General features: G+C 38.5%; 1 protein-coding gene across 1 annotated transcript in view; it reads right to left on the bottom strand.

Moving 5' to 3' along the window:
- Positions 1-4,921, bottom strand: part of ITPRID1 (ITPR interacting domain containing 1) — a 67,804-nt gene extending 62,883 nt beyond the window's left edge. The window contains 3 exon segments of the mRNA XM_027102785.1: positions 2,982-3,025; positions 3,570-3,618; positions 4,900-4,921. Coding sequence (XP_026958586.1) covers positions 2,982-3,025; positions 3,570-3,618; positions 4,900-4,906 — 100 coding nt within the window. The 5' untranslated portion in view covers positions 4,907-4,921.
- Between the last annotated feature and the right edge of the window lie 13,111 nt (positions 4,922-18,032).

The following is an 18,032-nucleotide window of genomic DNA, read 5'->3' on the forward strand; positions in this document are numbered from 1 at the left end:
CTCTACCTAGCATAATGGTGGTGAACAAGATAGGCCAACCAGATTCCGGTTTAATAAAAGTTAGACTTTAAAAAAAATTAGACTTTAGGTAGCTGCAGAGCAGCATGAAAACCAAAAAATCGCCATTAGAAGCGAAGACCTGACCTTGGCCATCTCAAGACATGGGAGGAAATCAGCAATAGGGCCACTGAAGCCTTATTCCACCTCTTCATTTTATTTGAGGTCCACTAGAATGCTTTCCATGGGAGGTGCTGGGTCCCCTGGAAGATGAGCAGGCACTTGGATATTGTTACACTTTAATGTATAAAGCCTCAGAACGATCACTGAGGGAAACCAGCCTCAGAGTGGTTTCTACTTGTAGTCAGTTGAATAGTATCCCCTCAAATTTCATTTCAGTATCTGAAATTTCATATCAGAATGTATCCTTTATCTGGAAATAGGGTCTCTGCAGATATAATTAGTAAAGGTGAGGTCATACTGGATAAGGGTGAGCCATAAATCCTAAAGCCAATGACTGGGGTCCTTAAGAGAATAGAGAAGACTCACAGGGAAAAGACAGCCATGTGAAAACAGAAGCAGAGCATGCAGTGATGTAGCTACCAGTCAAGGAATGCCAGGGTTTGAAGGGAACCACAAGAAAGAGGCCAGGAAAGATTCTTCCCTTAGAACTTTCAGAGAGAGAATACCTTGCTGACACTTTTTTTTTTTCTCTCCATTTTCCCCTTTACTTATACTACAGACAGCATTTAAAATCTTGTTGCCATAGTTACTGATATTAAAGCACATACAAGAGAATCAAACCTGAAACTCTAAGAAAATATACTTGAAATAAAAGAAAAATCACTACAGTGAAACGTACTTATATATAATAATTTCCCACCTGACACTGTATTATTTTTCTTCCCTTAGAAGATATAATGATTGAACTATATCGTGCCCCCAAAAGGTTGCAGGATTTAAAGAACTTTAAAATGTTTCCTTAAAAGAGAACCTTGCTGACACTTTGATTTCAGACTTTCAGCTTTCGCAACTGTGAGAAAACAAATTTCTGTTTTAAGCCACCAAGTTTGTGGTAACTGGTTATGGCTTACCTAGGAACGAATGCACCACTCTGCATCATACTGAGATTGTGGGAGCTTTCACAGGATTTTCCCTCCAGCAGAGAATACTTTTCTTTCTCTTCTTCAGTTCCTTTTTGGTTCACCACAGTTTTCTCTCTGACACACCCCTCATGACCTTCAGGTCTCCAGTTTCTGCTACTACTGTTACAGTTTCCACTTCCGGGTGCGGTCCTCGGCTTCCCTAAACTCAGGGTGCCTTGAGCTCATTGCAGCAAAACCAGCACACAGAGGGGCTGAGAGCATGCCCAGCCACAGGTCCCTCCACCCACCTCCAACCAGCTGTAACTAAAAATCGTGGCACTTGACCACCCAGATTCTCCACCTGCAAACACAGATGAACACCAGCCTTGCTACCACACAGGTTACTGAGTTTAAAATATGACAGATGAGGAAGGGCCTTGTAAAAGTGAAGGCCCAATTAAACTTGTAAGAAGCTATTCCATTACTATTAAAAACTTCACTAAAGACAAAGGACCTGGCAGATAGAAACTGTGCATGTCTGATCTCAGAGTCATCTTGTTACCCTTCTTTCCTCCAACTCTTCACCTCATGCTTTTACTTCATTGACTTGATTCAAAGGAGGAAGGGCCATGATTTGTCTTAATTTCTGGGAAGTGAAGCTTTTAATATAGTTACTGACAACCCCAGAACTGGTGCCAGGCCTCCTACTATAATCTGGGCAAGATGAAGTATCAGAGGGATATGAAATGCTGGCTATATTTCTTAACTTCCTGCCTTTTCATGAGAATAAACTGTCAGGAACAAAGGTACTTAAATTCAATTTATTGGCAAACATCTTCAGAGATTTTTGGCATCATGGAACTTTTATATTTAAAAAAAATAAAGAAGCTTGGCAAAGGAGGAAATTTGAACAATATACCTAGATTTTTAAAGTAAAAATTCCTAAATTTAAACTGGTTTGTAGCCAATGGTCAATCTTAATTTAAGTGGCAGTGAAGGAAGTGAAATAATTAAAACCAGCCAAGTAAGTAGCAATTAGACTAATAATTTTCCCTCTAATCATTAAACTCCTTATTTATGTCATTTTTTACATGCATTATTTAGGGCATTACATCAATTTTAAAACACACTGTTTTCACATTTTAACATCTATGAAATCAGGATGTGTCTAGTAGTCAATGTTGCCTACTATAATGCCTAGTTATAATTGACAGGGATGACAAGGATGGTTGTTTTATTTTCCTATTGGAGTGGTACTTAAAATGTGGGTGCATTTTATGATTGAGGAGTCTTACAGTCTATGAAATACTGTATTTGACTTAATGAAGATGTAAACTGTGAAACCTGTAGTTAAATTTCTTTTTCTTCTTGTAATGTTCTTATCAAATCTCAATGTAACAAGTGTGATACACTTTCTGCCTCGGAAATACATATTTGTACTGTTTGCTATAGAATTCAGTCATTTGTTGTTTTTGAGAACAAATGCATCATTAGAAAGAGGATATAATTTTAAGAGTGAAGAATAGAAAGAAACTAGATTTAGAAATAAAAGTACAATACAGTGTCAGGAAAAATTAAACAATTTCATTTTCATTTCCATAATTACATCCTTGCAAAATGTCTTCACAGACCCAGTGAGTTTTCTGTTAGAGTCTGAGCTAATGATATGGCAAGAGTCCTTGTTTCTAGCCCCCAACCTGCTGCTGGATAACACCTATCTGTTCTGAGCTTGCCTTAAATATTAAAGAAAGTGATTGAGCTGAATGGTTTCTGAGATTTCTTTTCCATTTCTAGGAACCTCTGATAATTCTCATTTTTAGATTTATTCACACAAACATTTTAATACATCTCCTACTCAGGTCCACAAAGCATAACTGCTTCTGGGTTCTCTGGTCTTACCGATGTGGTCGATGGCTGGCTGAAGGTTTTCATTTACAGAGACACTATAAAGAAACAAAAGTATTGTGAGTCAAACAATGTGTGTAAATAAATTATGCTAAATTGCTCCTTAATTAAACAGAGTTATGCAGTTAGGCTTTATTATAAGAGGTCTTTTGGAAACCAATGAACAGCTGGGGGCTGAAATATTATTCTATTTTGTACTTTTTTTTTTTTTTTTTTTGCGGTACGCAGGGCTCTCACCGCTGCGGCCCCTCCCATTGCGGAGCACAGGCTCCGGACGCGCAGGCCCAGCGGCCATGGCTCACGCGCCCAGCCGCCCCGTGGCATGTGGGATTCTCTCCGACCGGTGCACGAACCCGTGTCCCCTGCATCGGCAGGTGGACTCCCAACCACTGTGCCACCAGGGAAGCCCCTCTATTTTGTAGTTTTAAACCGATATATAACTTTTGCAATAACAGAGTAATCCTTCAAACACCCAGTTAAAATGAAAATCCCTACATGTCACACCTGTCCCTGAAGGATTACCCATACTGTTTTCATGGATCTTTGCAAGAAGGATGTGTAAGGGCATAAAGAAACACTTACAAGAATCCAGAGTCCAGCCAGTGCTGAATACTTTCTTGTTTGGAATCTTCTACTAATGAGAAACAGACCAGTTAGTCAAAGCATAACCAGCTAAAGTGATCCCACCCTGTTATTCAGCCACCACCTAATAGGTCTGGTTCCTAGTATTTAGTCACATGTTTCTATAAGCATATTCATTTTTTCCCCAAGGCAAAACTTCCGGTTTTCCATAATCAGCTTTTCCTGAAAATGAACTGTAAACTTGCCAAAGGACTAACTTAAAAAAAAGAGAGAAAGAAAAAAATGTGAAAAGGAAAAAAAAAAATCACCAAAGAGCAAGAGATGTTAGAATAATTTTTAAATTACCTGGTGTGAATACAAAGGGTGAAAAAGCATAGGAGACTTTTGCCTTTCTCTAGTTGGATATAAATCACGTGGAGCCTCTCCTTACTGAATCACATTTCCATAAGGCAGCTAGCCAGTGATGTTCATTTGCAAGGAGTTCTCTGCCAGGTTAGGAACCAAATTTGCATTCATTCCAGGGGCAAATTGCACTACAGTCCCAGAATTGCCACAGGCACCCTGTGTCTTTTAAGGTGGATCTTTACCACTGGCTCAACAAATAGTCAACAGGCAAAAAGGAAGGGATATAAAAGCAGTTTTCCTGTAAATATTTGTTTCCATTCTGGTTGGTTACAGGTTACTCTGGGCTTATTTTCTTTGACTTTATCCTACGAAGCAGTGAGGTACCTGAATTACCCCCTCACAAGGTGTCTGGTGAACCAAAAAGGCCAAGTGGACATGGGAGGTGCTTAGTTTTCAACTGAGATACTGTGAAGGGATAGAATAAATTGGTGGTGGGCAAAGAAGAAAAGCCATCAGTTACATCATAAAAAATCAAACAAACAAAAAAATCACACTGAAGGGAGAAGTGTTTTCTTACTTATTACTCTTTAAACAATTAAAATTATTATCAACACCTTGTGCAAGACCCAGCAAATAAAAGCCTTTCAATAAAATGTTTGATGTCCTACGAAGCTTCATGTCTCTGGCATGGACTCCACATAGCTTTATGATCCTGGGGACTTAGGATGAGGGGATCTTGGAGTGGAAAGGAAGCAGAGTTCATTCGTTAGTTGGTCTGTTTCCATCAAGAAGGTCTGTGTCTTAGGTGTCTGTCGGGGAAGTCAGATGTGCCCATTTCATAGAAGTTTCTGGTATCATGCCAGGAATACTGGTATCTTCAAAGTCAAATCTTTGTTCCAAAATCATTTGCCCCCAGCCCAAAACCCCATATCCCTCACCACTCACAGTAGGTTGGATTCAAATATCCCTGGGGGCCCGTTCTCACCCAGCATGGGGGCGGTGAGACTGTGGCTCTCCTCCTCAGAGCCAGGGGGCGGCTGCTCATCCAGGGGAGCCCATGTCCTCTTGGTGGACCTCAGGATGTCTCTCCTGCTCTTTTCCTGGTCTCCTTGAGACTTCTCCGCCATCTCTAAGAGAGTAATTCAACAAGCTAATTAAAAACACACACACAAACAGATTAGACACAAAGAGCTCAGCTTTCAGGCTTGGCTCAGTGAGAGGGAGAGGACGACAGGATTCACAATTCAATGAGTGGACCCAGCTTTACAATTTTTGGGAGGCTGGCTCACCTACCCAAGCAAGGTCCCTGTCTCAATGAGATAACTGTTTCTTTCTCAATGGAGAGGCAGCTGGAGACTAAGGACTAATGTGGTCTCACCCTTCACCAGGCCACATCCACACTCTGGAGGATTCAATCTGGTGGTCTGGGATGTGGATGGCAAGCAAAGAAACTGGGCTGGAGGACCTACCCAGCCAAGGAGAAAGTTTAAAAGCATTGATTAACATAATATAAGTATCTTTCAAATTCATCCAACAGTTACATCTATGACAATATGTTTAGAGACCCAAAATGTAAAAAATAAGGGCTTTGGCTGAGCCTCATCTCTGCAATTTATTGTGTGGCCTTGAATAAATTATATAACCTCTCTGCATTCCCTTATTTTTAATTGGGGATCAATTGCACTGAATTTTAATAACTGTTAACCTCAGCAGAATACTTATTATGTGCTAGATTCTATGCTGAATTCTATAATCCGTTATTTAATTTAATTGTCAATGAAGGAAGTAATCTAATTGCTTTTTTTAATGAATTTATTTATTTATTTTTGGCTGCACTGGGTCTTTGTTGCTGTGCACGGGCTTTCTCTAGTTGCCGCGAGCAGGGGCTACTCTTCGTTGCGGTGCGCAGGCTTCTCATTGTCGTGGCTTCTCTTGTTGTGGAGCACGGGCTCTAGGTGTGCAGACTTCAGTAGTTGTGGCGCGTGGGCTCAGTAGTTGTGGCTCACGGACCCTAGAGCACAGGCTCAGTAGTTGTGGCGCACGGGGTTAGTTGTGCTGCAGCATGTGGGATCTTCCCGGACCAGGGCTCAAACCCGTATCCCCTGCATTGGCAGGTGGATTCTTAACCACTGCACCACCAGGGAAGTCCGGAAGTAATCTAATTGTCACAATTTTGTAGTAAATCTAAGAGCAGTGGGGTTAAATTGCTTACCCAAAGTCACACAACCACCAGGATTCAAACCCAGGCTCTGGACTCTAAGCATGTTCCCATGACAATTAAGCTGCACTACCTGCCCTGTATGATGGTTGGGACAATTGGGATGTTAATAAATATGTTATTTACATGGCACAAGAAATACAGGCTGTCCCCATCATCTCATTTGACATTTATTAATATAGTTGTGAGGCTCACAGAGTAGGAAAGGAGACAGAAGTTTAGAGAAGCTGTGTAAATTGTGTAAACTCCCCAGACTATCAGCACATAGAGAACAAAGGCCTCCTTCTTACTGGTTGATGTGTCCGTATTTGATTGAATTCTCAGCATAGAGTAGGTGCTAAATAAATATGTACAAAACTAAAGTAGCAAAGCTAGAGTTCAAAACCACTAAACCGTGACTGAATTCCTTCCATGGCATCTACTTGAAATTGCATTAGTTTATTCTTCAAGTTTAGAGAAATGACCAAATAGTCAAATACCTACTTCAGCAGCATGTCTTGCATCCCTAAACTTATGCATAATCACTGATCACATGACATGTAGACAATCATTTCTAATCAGCATTTTAACAAGTCAAGTTGTTCAGGTTTATTATAAACATTTGAATATTTTCATTTAATTACAGATGAGCATTCCAGGTGCAATTGTCAATAAGGGTCTTCCTATATGATTTATACCTTAAAATTCTGTCATTCAGTTGAACTATAAATATACAATTACTGTTGCAATAATAAATTACTGCAAAAATTAATTGTAATGACTGTTAATTTTATGTTTAAAACAGCAATTGTTAAGAAATCTCAATTAATTAAAATTTAAGGCAAAGGGTGGATCTATACTAATGGTAGGTCTTTTAGCCAGCTAACTTTAGAAAGTTAACTTTAGGAATATCTTCTGGGAGCAAATAAATGTTTATAAAAATTTCTATGATAACATAAGACAAAAATCATACAGAGATGATTATATTTCTAAAATTTACAGAATTATTTCATATGCTAGAATTTATAACATGGCAAAATAAAGTTTAGAAACTACATTTAATTTTTAGTTGTTTAATTTTTGAGTAAAAAAATAGTCTCTTTGGTAATGCCTTGTATCTTGTATGTGTGAATTATAATAAAAGCATCAACTCTGACAGTACAAAATCTCACAAGGAGGAAACCTCCAAAATGCTCAACAACATTCATGAAATATCAGACTCCATAAAGGATCAGGGCTTGAAGGAAAGAATAATGTATTACAAAAAAAATAAGATTCCCCCAGTAATCTTGCTCCTCCACTGACCTCAGCTGAAAGTCAGTTTCTGTTTAGCACGAAGATTTTGCTTTGTAGTGGCAGCAAGGACTGTCAAGCAGTTCAGTCCTCAAATTGCTGCTTCTGGACTATAATGTTGAATTTTCACCTAGCTACCACTTTCTCAAACACAACACTGTAAAAGTCATCCAGATTTTAGATAATGGTGCTGCTTTATTCATATATCCCCAAACTTCCATTCTACAATGGCATGTGTGACCTCAGCCACCAGCCTTGCACAGCCAGTGAGGATACGCTCCCTGCCTGCTCAGCTGTACTTGGCTTTAGAGCAGGAAAAAGCTTGCCAAGGAAAGTGGGAACCCTTGCTAAAAGCAAGGGTCAGGGACAGGTTTGTAAAGAAAAACTCATTTGTTCCCTCTGTTATAGTGGATGCCTTCCCAGTTAGTAAACAAATCTGCTTCTGGAAATGTACTCTCTGATGCTTGAATGACCTTGCTTTGGCATCCACTGGCTTGACCCACAGAGAGTCCTTTGGAAAGGGACACAAATCAGGTGGCAGGCCCAAATAGTCCAGTGGACTGACAGGGCAGAAGTTATGTCACGTGGCCTCTGCTGACTCATCTAGTTAACCCCTCCCCAGGACCGCTTGGAACCTAAGTCTTGCCAGCTCTGACTTGGCCCAAAGTGAATCCTCATTCTGGATTGCGTTGCCTCCTGTGCCTGAGAGGCCCTCCTCTCTCTTCAGTTCCCTTGTATTATGATTACTATGTCATTAATCGTTACGTGTATAAAGAACTGCCATTAACACGGGAAATTTCTTATATTATCTAGTTTAACTGAAAAAAACAAGAGGATGTGAAACTATATACGCATCAAGAACTCAATGTTGCAAGAACAAAACAAAACAAGACCGGAACCAATGTATTGAAGAGACAAAAAGTAACGTACTGAAATGTTATCAGAGTTTCAAAATTTTTTAAATAGTCAAAATGAGAAAAAATTGGCTTTGTTACATTAATATTACATCACATTTTCTTTCACTTGAGCAAATTCAACCATACATGATACTCAGAGCAGTGGTAATGATCCCACCTTTGTCCTCTGGAATTATTAACTTTTTGCACCTCTACGCAAACAGGTTGTCTTGCCAAATTGGTAGTTCGTACTGCGGAATGGAGGTTGTGCTTTATTGACCTCTCTATTTCTCATAGATCCCAGCACAGCATTTTACCCAGAGTAAATAATCTTTAACTATTAGTTGCTTGCTTGGTTATTTGGGAGAGGAACGTGCAGTTGGCTTAGCTAGTATTCTTGGTTGGTATGTGGTTAAAAGAGCAAGTGTTTTCAGATCAGATAACTCCAAGTTTTAATCAGCTCTGCTGCTTTTCTGACATCTCCTTGGGGAAAATTTCAAATTCCTCTGATAATCTGTTTGCTCATCTCTGTAACGAGTATGAAATAGTAACTTCATAGGGTTGTTGGGAAAATTTAATGAAAAATGTATATAGAACAATCAATACCCATATTGGTCAGTTTTTTTTTTTCTTTTTTCTTCTCTTCTTTATGTTGCCTCTTATTGTTCTGGCAAGAACTGTCAAGTAAAGAAGATGAATCAACAACCAATGCAATAGTTTTCCTCATAGGAGATAAATTTGACACTTATTTTGTAGATAACCCATGTCATCTTGAGATTACTTAGTTTGGGTAATTGAGAAGTAGATATATTTGGGGAGTATGAGAATAAAATAATTCTGTGACCATGAGAATGCAGATTTCCCTGAGACTAGTTAGAGGTTCATATCAGAGTTTGGAAATTCCCTTAACTACGGACTTAATTTCAAGGTTATAACTACAGGCTGTAGCTCTAGCCTTGGCTACCGCTTCTGAATGAGCCCTGTGGTCAAGAAGAGAACTTCATAATGAAAGAACAGCCCCAAGGCATTCTGGGTCCACAAGGGAACTCACGATCTCTATGTCTCCCTCTGGATTCTTGTTATCACAGCCTTTGTTCAAGCCTTCGTAAGATCTCACATAGTATCCAGGCTTGCCTTTCTCCCCTCCATCTTCCATGTGTAATGCCTTCCCTAGTAGCAGGATTTAAGAGAAGTCTACATAGAGCCATGGGCTCCAGGAAGACCTGTCCCTTTTCCAGCTGTAATGCCATTCACAGACATTTGAAAAGGAAGCCCCCAGAGCTCCTTATATTCTCAAAAAGATAATTACCATGAGCCTCAGTACCACTCACCTCTCTTCACAAACTAAGAGATCAGTACTCAGAGGCTGACACTCAAAGAGAACTGATTTACACTTCTTGCCCTAGGAGACCACAGGATTAATCCCATCATGCCCTAGAGCCATGTTCATATGGCAGTGAATGTTGCCTCATCTGGCCCAATCTCCCACCCTTTCAGGACTCTCCTAACCCTTGTGCCCTCTGGAATTCATGGATTAGAACCCACCAAATCCCCTTTATCTGAAGCTCTTCACTGAATGTCCCTTCAATTCTTTCTCTAATTGAAACCTGGACACAGCTTCCTTTCTCACTGTCTCAAGTTGTGGCTTTTTCTTTTTTGCCCATTGAATTAGGAACATAGTCTTGAATATGGTGTAAATTTCCTTCATGTTCTTCATTGCTGCTTTCAGATCTTGTTTCCTCTGTCCTTTGAAGAACATGCTATCAGACTATGTAGGACATCAACATCTAGGACATTTGCCCCATTTACTGAAACTTTTAAGATGGTATTTCTGTCATCTTTCTGGAAGATTTCATTATCAATCTAGATGACTTATCAACAACTGAGCACTCAGTTTAATAATCTGTCCACTTTTCATATCTGGAGAAAACCACAATTTGAAAAGAGAATGCACCCAATGTTCACTGCAGCACTATTTACAATAGCCAAGACATGGAAGCAACCTAAATGTTCATTGACAGATGAATGGCTAAAGAAGATGTGGTGTATATACATAAAATGGAATACTACTCAACCATAAAAAAGAATGAAATAATGCCATTTGCAGCAACATGGATGGACCTAGGGATTATCATACTAACTGAAGTAAGCCAAACAAAGACAAATATCATATGATATCACTTATATGTGGAATCCAAAAAAAAAAAGATAGAAGTAAACTTATATGCATCACAGAAATAGACCCACAGACACAGAAAACAAACTTATGGTTACCAAAGGGGAAAGGAGGGGAGGGATAAATTAGGAGTTTGGGATTAAACATATACACTACTATATATAGAATAGATAATCAACAAGGACCTACTGTATAGCATAGGGAACTATACTCACTATTTTATAATAAACTATAAGGGAAAAGAACCTGAAAAAAATACATATAAATATTATATATATATGCATTTATAACAATCACTTTGCTGTACACCTGAAACTAACAATATTGTAAATCAACTATACTCCAATTAAAAAAAATCTGCCCACTCTCAACAATCCTTCACTCTACTTGATTCTCATACTTCAACATTGTAAATGAACATCCTTTTAAATCCCACTTTCAAGCATCCCCTGTCACCACTATTCTGCTCACATCTTTGCCTGGGCACAATCACCGGGTCATTCCCTTCAGCTTACAACATGGTATAATGTTTCCCATCTTAAAATAATCCTCCATTGACCCTTTCAATTCAACCGATGATGATTCCCAAATTCACGTTTCCAAATCTGGTCCACAGCTTCAGAATAAGGTCCCTGAGACTCAGAATGGGGTATTCCCAGTTACGTGACATCTCCACTTAGATACTTATAGACAGCTTTAATTTAATATGTACCGCACTGAATTCTTCGTTCTTTCCTTGACTTCTACATGACCCTCCCACGTACCTGCATCTATTACAGTGTCTGTCTCAATAAATAGCACCGCTATTCAAGTAGCTGCTCAGGCCAAGAACTTGTGAGTCTTCCTTGATTCCTCTGTTCCTTTCACATCGCACATCAAGCCATTAAATTGAGAGAGAGAGGCAGACAGACAGACAGACAGACAAAGGAGCCCTTGCAGTATATCTCAGACCAACCACCTTCACTGGTATCAACCTGATGTGAATCAGAACTTGTAGTTTCACGTGGATCATAGCAAAGATTCCCATCTACACCTCCCATTCTCTTTATAACCCACTCAAATCAGCATAATAATGGTCAACTATCAGTTCTTATCATTTTAGAATTTTCAGCAGCATTTGATATAGCTGACCCCTTCCTCTTAATGGAAACAGTCTTTTCATTTGTTTCTTAATACCACAATCTCCCAGGTTTCCTCCTATCTCACTCAAAGCTTTTTTTTGTTTCAAGCTCTTTTGCTGGTTTTCTCCTTTCCAACCTCTAAATTATGGATGGTCTATACCACAGTCCTCAGCCGTCTCTCATCCTCTCTATCTACTTGCTCTCCCTACATGAGTGCGGCTTTAACTGCTACTCTCTAATTCCATAGTTCAGTGTAAATCACTATTAAAGTATTTTTACATTGTTTTATAAGTCTGCTTAATGTCTGTTTAACAACTCTGCTTAACCATCTCTGTTTCAGGACAGAGATCTTAGCTCTCATATCATAATTATGTGGAAAAGATAATGTATGTTTGTTGACTGACTGAATGAATGCCAACAAGGGATTGAGAATATCAAAGAAAATCTGGTTATGAAATGATTAAGAATGGTTTGGTATTTAGCAGTTAAACAACTTATCAGAAGGTGCAACTTGCCAGGAATGGGTATACAGAATCAGGGAATAGTGCACTGTGGATCTGAATTTTAAAAGTGATAAGTTTTTATATATATATTCATATATACACACACACATGCATATATATATATATATATATATATATATATATATATATATATATATATATAACATCACCATTTTGAAGCAGAATTTTCTGTCATCACTTGATGCCCACTTCTGCCATTTTGACCAAAACTATCTAAGTAGATACCTTTTTCTACTCTTCTCTTATGAGCCTTCCAACAGCTAACAAGCAGATGAAAGATATTAATTCATCACCAGGGAAATTAATCAACAAATAGTTAATTGGTATATGACATTGGGCATGTAGTTTCAAGTTGTCTTGGGATGTAATTTCTTCTTGCATGATATGAGAGAATTGGATGAGATGAGATAATTCCATCAGTCGATTATTCAATTTCTAGCCTCCACACAAACTGTTTAATATTTGACCAATGGAGCTCATATTTAAAAAATATTTTAAAGCTATATTCATCAAAACTATAAAAGTGAGAAGAATAAAACATTGTTCCTATTACTCACAAGTTTGGAAGACCACTCAAAAACTCAAGCAACAAACCCAAGCCAGGAATGCCCTTCTGCTCTTCCTACCTATCCAAGTATCAAAGTCCCACAAATACTTGTAAATGTTCCCAAATGATTCAGTGAAGTAGAGGGAATAGAGTGTTCTGTCATCACTCTGCTGGGAGGAACAAGCAGTCTGTGATGACTTGTTCTGTGGGTGGTTTCCTCCCACCAGGAAATATGTGAAGGGTGCTCACTCCTGCCATTTAGGAGCAAGCTGGATCTAAAGACAAGGCAGTTGTGCCCAGTTGGAACCCAAAGTCAGTTCTCTTGGACTTGGAGTTTTCCTCTTTTGCTGGGGAAAATACGCAAAAGATTATTATTTCAAGAACCTTATATACAGCTTCCTGGAAACTTGAAATGACTCTGAGGCTGGTAAAGTTGGATCGAATGATCCATCTACTGCTAGCTCTGTTCCAATCCCTTTCCAGCTTTAAAGAGATTTTTATTTCTCAATGATCCCCTCCTTTGTCATCATTTCTACTCTTGTCTTCTAAACATTTGCTTTGCTTCATGCTAGGGGGGGAGGATGAAAGGATGTGGGGGCATCTATGCACTACTTCTGGTCTCCCATTTCAACATAATTGCAGCCTAGGTTCCTTCATGTACATCATATTCTGGATACACAGAACTACTTGTTCCCAAATGTGCCCTCCTCTCTGATCCCACTGGGTACAGATCCTTCTATAGTGCTGCCCCTTCTCCTTACTGGATACCATCTCATTGAGTTCAAACAGAACTTATTCTGTAGAACTTTTTCTCCTTATCACTCTCCACTCCCGCCCCAGCCTCCTTCTGGAACTCACAGCAAACTGTGTGACCCCTTATTGTAGCACTCTTCACACTCAAGTTAAGTAGTTTTTTTACACTTCTGCCTTTCTCACTCATCTAAATGGACTTGTTGGGGACAAGGACCATGACTTCCTCATTTTTGTATCCATGATACTTAGTCTAGGACATGGATAATGATAGGTGATTAGCAATAACTGCTTAATGAATGTATAATTACTTCTGACCCTGGACTCTGTCTTTGCTCAAAATTGTGGGAATTGTGAGTTACTCATCTTTGTAGTCTTCATCATTTTAGGCAAGGTACTGTATACCTGTAGTTGCTCATAAAAGCACATGGTATAAATGAACTATAAGTTAAATAAATTCAATAATGATATCTACTAATTCAATTCAGTTCAGTATTTTACTGTCTACTGTGTACAAAGAAACTTTGAGGAGCTTACAGTATAACAAATAGCATTTATTAACTACATATTGTGAAGCAGAATATGCATTTTAAAAGAAGTACAACTGTTCTCAAAAATTAAAAGAGGAAAACGTTCTTTTAGGGGCATAAGAAAAGGCTTCTTGGAAGCGAAAGTATTCATTCTGGCTCCTGAAGATGGGATAATGGGTAGGCAAGCATTCGAGACAAGGGGTTCAAAATACATGTAAGCAATGATAGCATAAATTTTACCAAAGGGCTATTAACCGGTGACTTTGCAACAATTAAACAGATGTTCTTCAGTGTTAACTTACTGAAATCTTGTGTCATCTTATATGATGGTGTGATGATTAATTTTATGTGTTCACTTCACTGGGCCACAGGGTGCCCAAACAGCTGGCTAATTATTATTTCTGGGCGTGTCTGTGAGGGTGTTTCCGGAAGAGATTAGCATTTGACTCAGTAGATTGAGTGATGCAGATTGTTCTCCCCACTGTGGATGAGTATCATTCAATCTGCTGAGGGCCTGAATAGAAGAAAAAGGTGAAGGGATAGTTCTTTTTCTCTGCCTGATTGATTGAGTTGGGACATGAGTCTCCTCCTGCTTGGAAGTCGGATTTATACTATTGACGCTCCTGGTTCTCGAGTTTTGGACTCAGATGGGAACCTCACCACCAGCTTTCCTGGGTTTCCAGCTGGCAGATGACATATCATGGAACTTCTCAAGTTCCGTTATTGTGTGAGGCAATTCCTTATAATAAATCTCTCGACAAATAGATAGACAGACACATAGATAGGTAGGTGGAGATATTTTTTCTCTGCATATATCTATGTCTGTATCTATCTACATATCTCTGTATCTATGTTCTGTTTCATTTCTCTGGAGAAAGCTGACCAATGCAGATGTTTATTTCTCTCTCTTTTTAAAAACATCTTTTATTTATGAAAAAAGATTTTTTAATAGATCTTTATTGGAGTATAATTGCTTCACAATACTGTGTTAGTTTCTGTTGTACAACAAAGTGAATCAGCCATATATTTGGGCTCTATCACACTTTCCTTCCATCTACCTTTCCTAATAACCTTTGCAAATGACTGGTCCAGCAATTTGCTTTAAGATCTTTAGGTGCATACACCTCAAGTTTAAAAGTATACTGTTACACAATAAAAACTGCATCATATTTCAGTTCAATAGGAAACTAACACGATGGTAAAGATCTTAATTATATAAATGAGAAAGTATTCACAAAGAAATAGCTGATAGTGAAGAGAAGAGATCAAGATTTAAGCCAACTCTTGTCCCTAAACACGCTTTCCTCCTAGACTTCTTACAGAGGCAAATTCTAGCAGTATTCTTTACTCCTTTGGTATCAGAGATGCCATCATTGTTCCCTTCCCACTGTGATCATAACCATAAAATCTCAGGGAATGTAGCAAAGGGAACAGATCTTATTCATTATAAATGATCTTAAGAAACTGTCATGATATTACAGCTTCATACCCACTGACTGTGTTGGGAAGACAAACTCTTCCCGGATAAAATCTGCATATGCAGAAATAAGTTATGTATGCATTGTGAAAAAGATTCCTGCATTAAGGCAGGAAGACTTTGTACTATTTCTTACAACCAACAGTATGTGAATTTACAATTATTTCTAAATTAAATGTTAATTAAAAAACAAAAAATAAAACAAAAGAAAAAGAGTCCTAAACAATTCATCAGAATAAATTTCAATAGTGTTAATGATTTAATGTGAAAAAATGAAATACAAATAGTCCTAGAATAAAATATTGTGAGTATTTTTTCTAATCTTGAGGTGGTAAAAGCCTGCAGAGAAATGACACCAAAGGCAATGAAGGGAAATCACGATGGATTTCACCAGATAAAATTTTTAAATTTACTGTGGCAAAAATAGTAAACATGTCAAAATGTTTTAAAAAATGTAAAAATATTTGCAGTATATGTGACATTAAAAGTTTTCATATCCTTAATGTATGACATGCAATTACAAATCAAAAAGAAAAAGATACATGGAAGTAGAAGCAGTGTAATGATCAGGCAATCCAAAAATAGAAAATCTATGAATGACTAAAAAATGTAAATGTAATGTCCTTATTATTTAAAGAAAAGGAAAACTGAAAAGAGAATGAGTTACCATATTAGATTTTCAGATAGAAATTCATTAGCGTGAGAATAGCTGACTCATTATGATTATTTTTGACCATTGCTTCCTCCTTTTAAGGTTTGAGTCCCACTATTAAATCATTTCCTAACATAATAAGACTGATAAGTAGGTGATCTTTTGACGGAACTTTATAACGAAAGGTTGTTTTTTATTTCAATTAATTAATTTATTTACTTATGGCTGTGTTGGGTCTTTGTTTCTGTGCGTGGGCTTTCTCTAGTTGTGGCAAGCGGGGGCCACTCTTCATCATGGTGCGCGGGCCTCTCACTATCGCGGCCTCTGTTGTTGCGGAGCACAGGCTCCAGGTGCGCAGGCTCAGTAGTTGTGGCTCACGGGCCCAGTTGCTCCACAGCATGTGGGATCTTCCCAGACCAGGGCTCGAACCCGTGTGCCCTGCATTGGCAGGCAGATTCTCAACCACTGCGTCACCAGGGAAGCCCCGTGAAAGGTTTATAGTGAGAAAAATGCATACTCTTTTTTTTTTTTTCCTTACAATTCTTCAATTTTCATCCCTGAATCAAATTGCCTGGCTTGTCAACTAAAAAATACAGGGTGTTCTGTTACATTTAAATTTCAGGTAAAAAATAAATAGTTTAGCATAAGTATGGGTCATACATTATTTGGGACCTATTCATACCAAAAGATTTTGCTGTCTATTTAAAATTCAAATGTAACTGGGTGTCTTGTATTTATCTGGCAAGCCTATCCTTGAATCAGCTTTCTCTACTCTTGCAAAAGAAGTTTTCACTTCTACAGCAGTTTCCACCTGTACCGGAAAGCCCACATGGCCTGAGCACATCAAGCTCAGTTTTCATATTTAGTGAATTAACTGAATAGTTAAAAGCCAAAGAGTGTAACTCTTTTACTTCATCTTAATGAATTAGACTTCCTTCAGATAGTAAGGGAAAAGTGACACAAATGATCCAAGATACAAACAATAGATACAAAAGGATGGAAATATAATTTCTGCATCTCAGAAACATTGCTTGAAATAATATTCACAACATAGAAGAAATAAGCTAACCATTTTGAGCCTAGAGCATTCCCATCCCCTGTGTTTTAGACCTTTCTGTGTCAATGGCAGCCACCCAGGCAGACACAGGGATGCTGAAATCATCCAGGCCAGAACCCATGACGATTAGATTTCTTACCTTATTGCTAATAGTCTCTCTTCCCAGGAGTCACTCTGTCACACAGCTGCAGGTAAAAAAAAAAGTTTCAGAACATGCCACAGCTGCCCTTTCATTCCAACTGAGAGAAAATGAGAACAGAGAACTAATATCCCCTCCCCCACAACAAACAAACAAACAAATGATAAAAGTTACTCTACCAGAAGAAAGGAATCTCAGCAGAGAAGTGGCCCTTGTAGTTAGTTTGCTGTAGTTTTTCTCAAAAAGTGTTTGTAGTGGTCTTGGATGCTTTCCTGTCTCCTTGAGCATCACAGCTGCTAACATTAAAAAGCCTTTGTGACAGAACTGTGATCTAGGTTTTTATTTGTGCCTATTTAAAAGTTAGTCATAGAAAGCCAGGACAGTCTGCTTGCAAAGATCCGTGGTCAAGTTGGGGATAAAGATATGTAGTGATTCCCTTTACCCTCCCTTTTAAGGAAAGAAAGCAGTAAGAAAGTACTAGTTAGAAATAGCAGAAGTTATTAGCTAGAAGTCCTGGACTCAGAGGAATGCGTAGAGAATGGATACAATGGTTCCAGTTGTGTTTTTATTTCTATGAATCCTCTTGCTGTCCCTTTAATGCCCTCTGACCTGTTGGCGGTAGCATCAGGTCTGAATGCAAGACTGGGAAGCACTTCACTGAGGAAGTAAAGCAAACCTGTCTTCATTTGGTTACCATGGTTATGGTACTGTGTGTTACCAACCTGATGATTTGCATTGCAAACCATCACTGGAAATGAG

This window comes from Aethalodelphis obliquidens, unplaced genomic scaffold, assembly GCF_003676395.1.
Source record: "Aethalodelphis obliquidens isolate GAN/ISIS:26980383/991018 unplaced genomic scaffold, ASM367639v1 scaffold5, whole genome shotgun sequence".
NCBI classification, from domain to species: domain Eukaryota; kingdom Metazoa; phylum Chordata; class Mammalia; order Artiodactyla; family Delphinidae; genus Aethalodelphis; species Aethalodelphis obliquidens.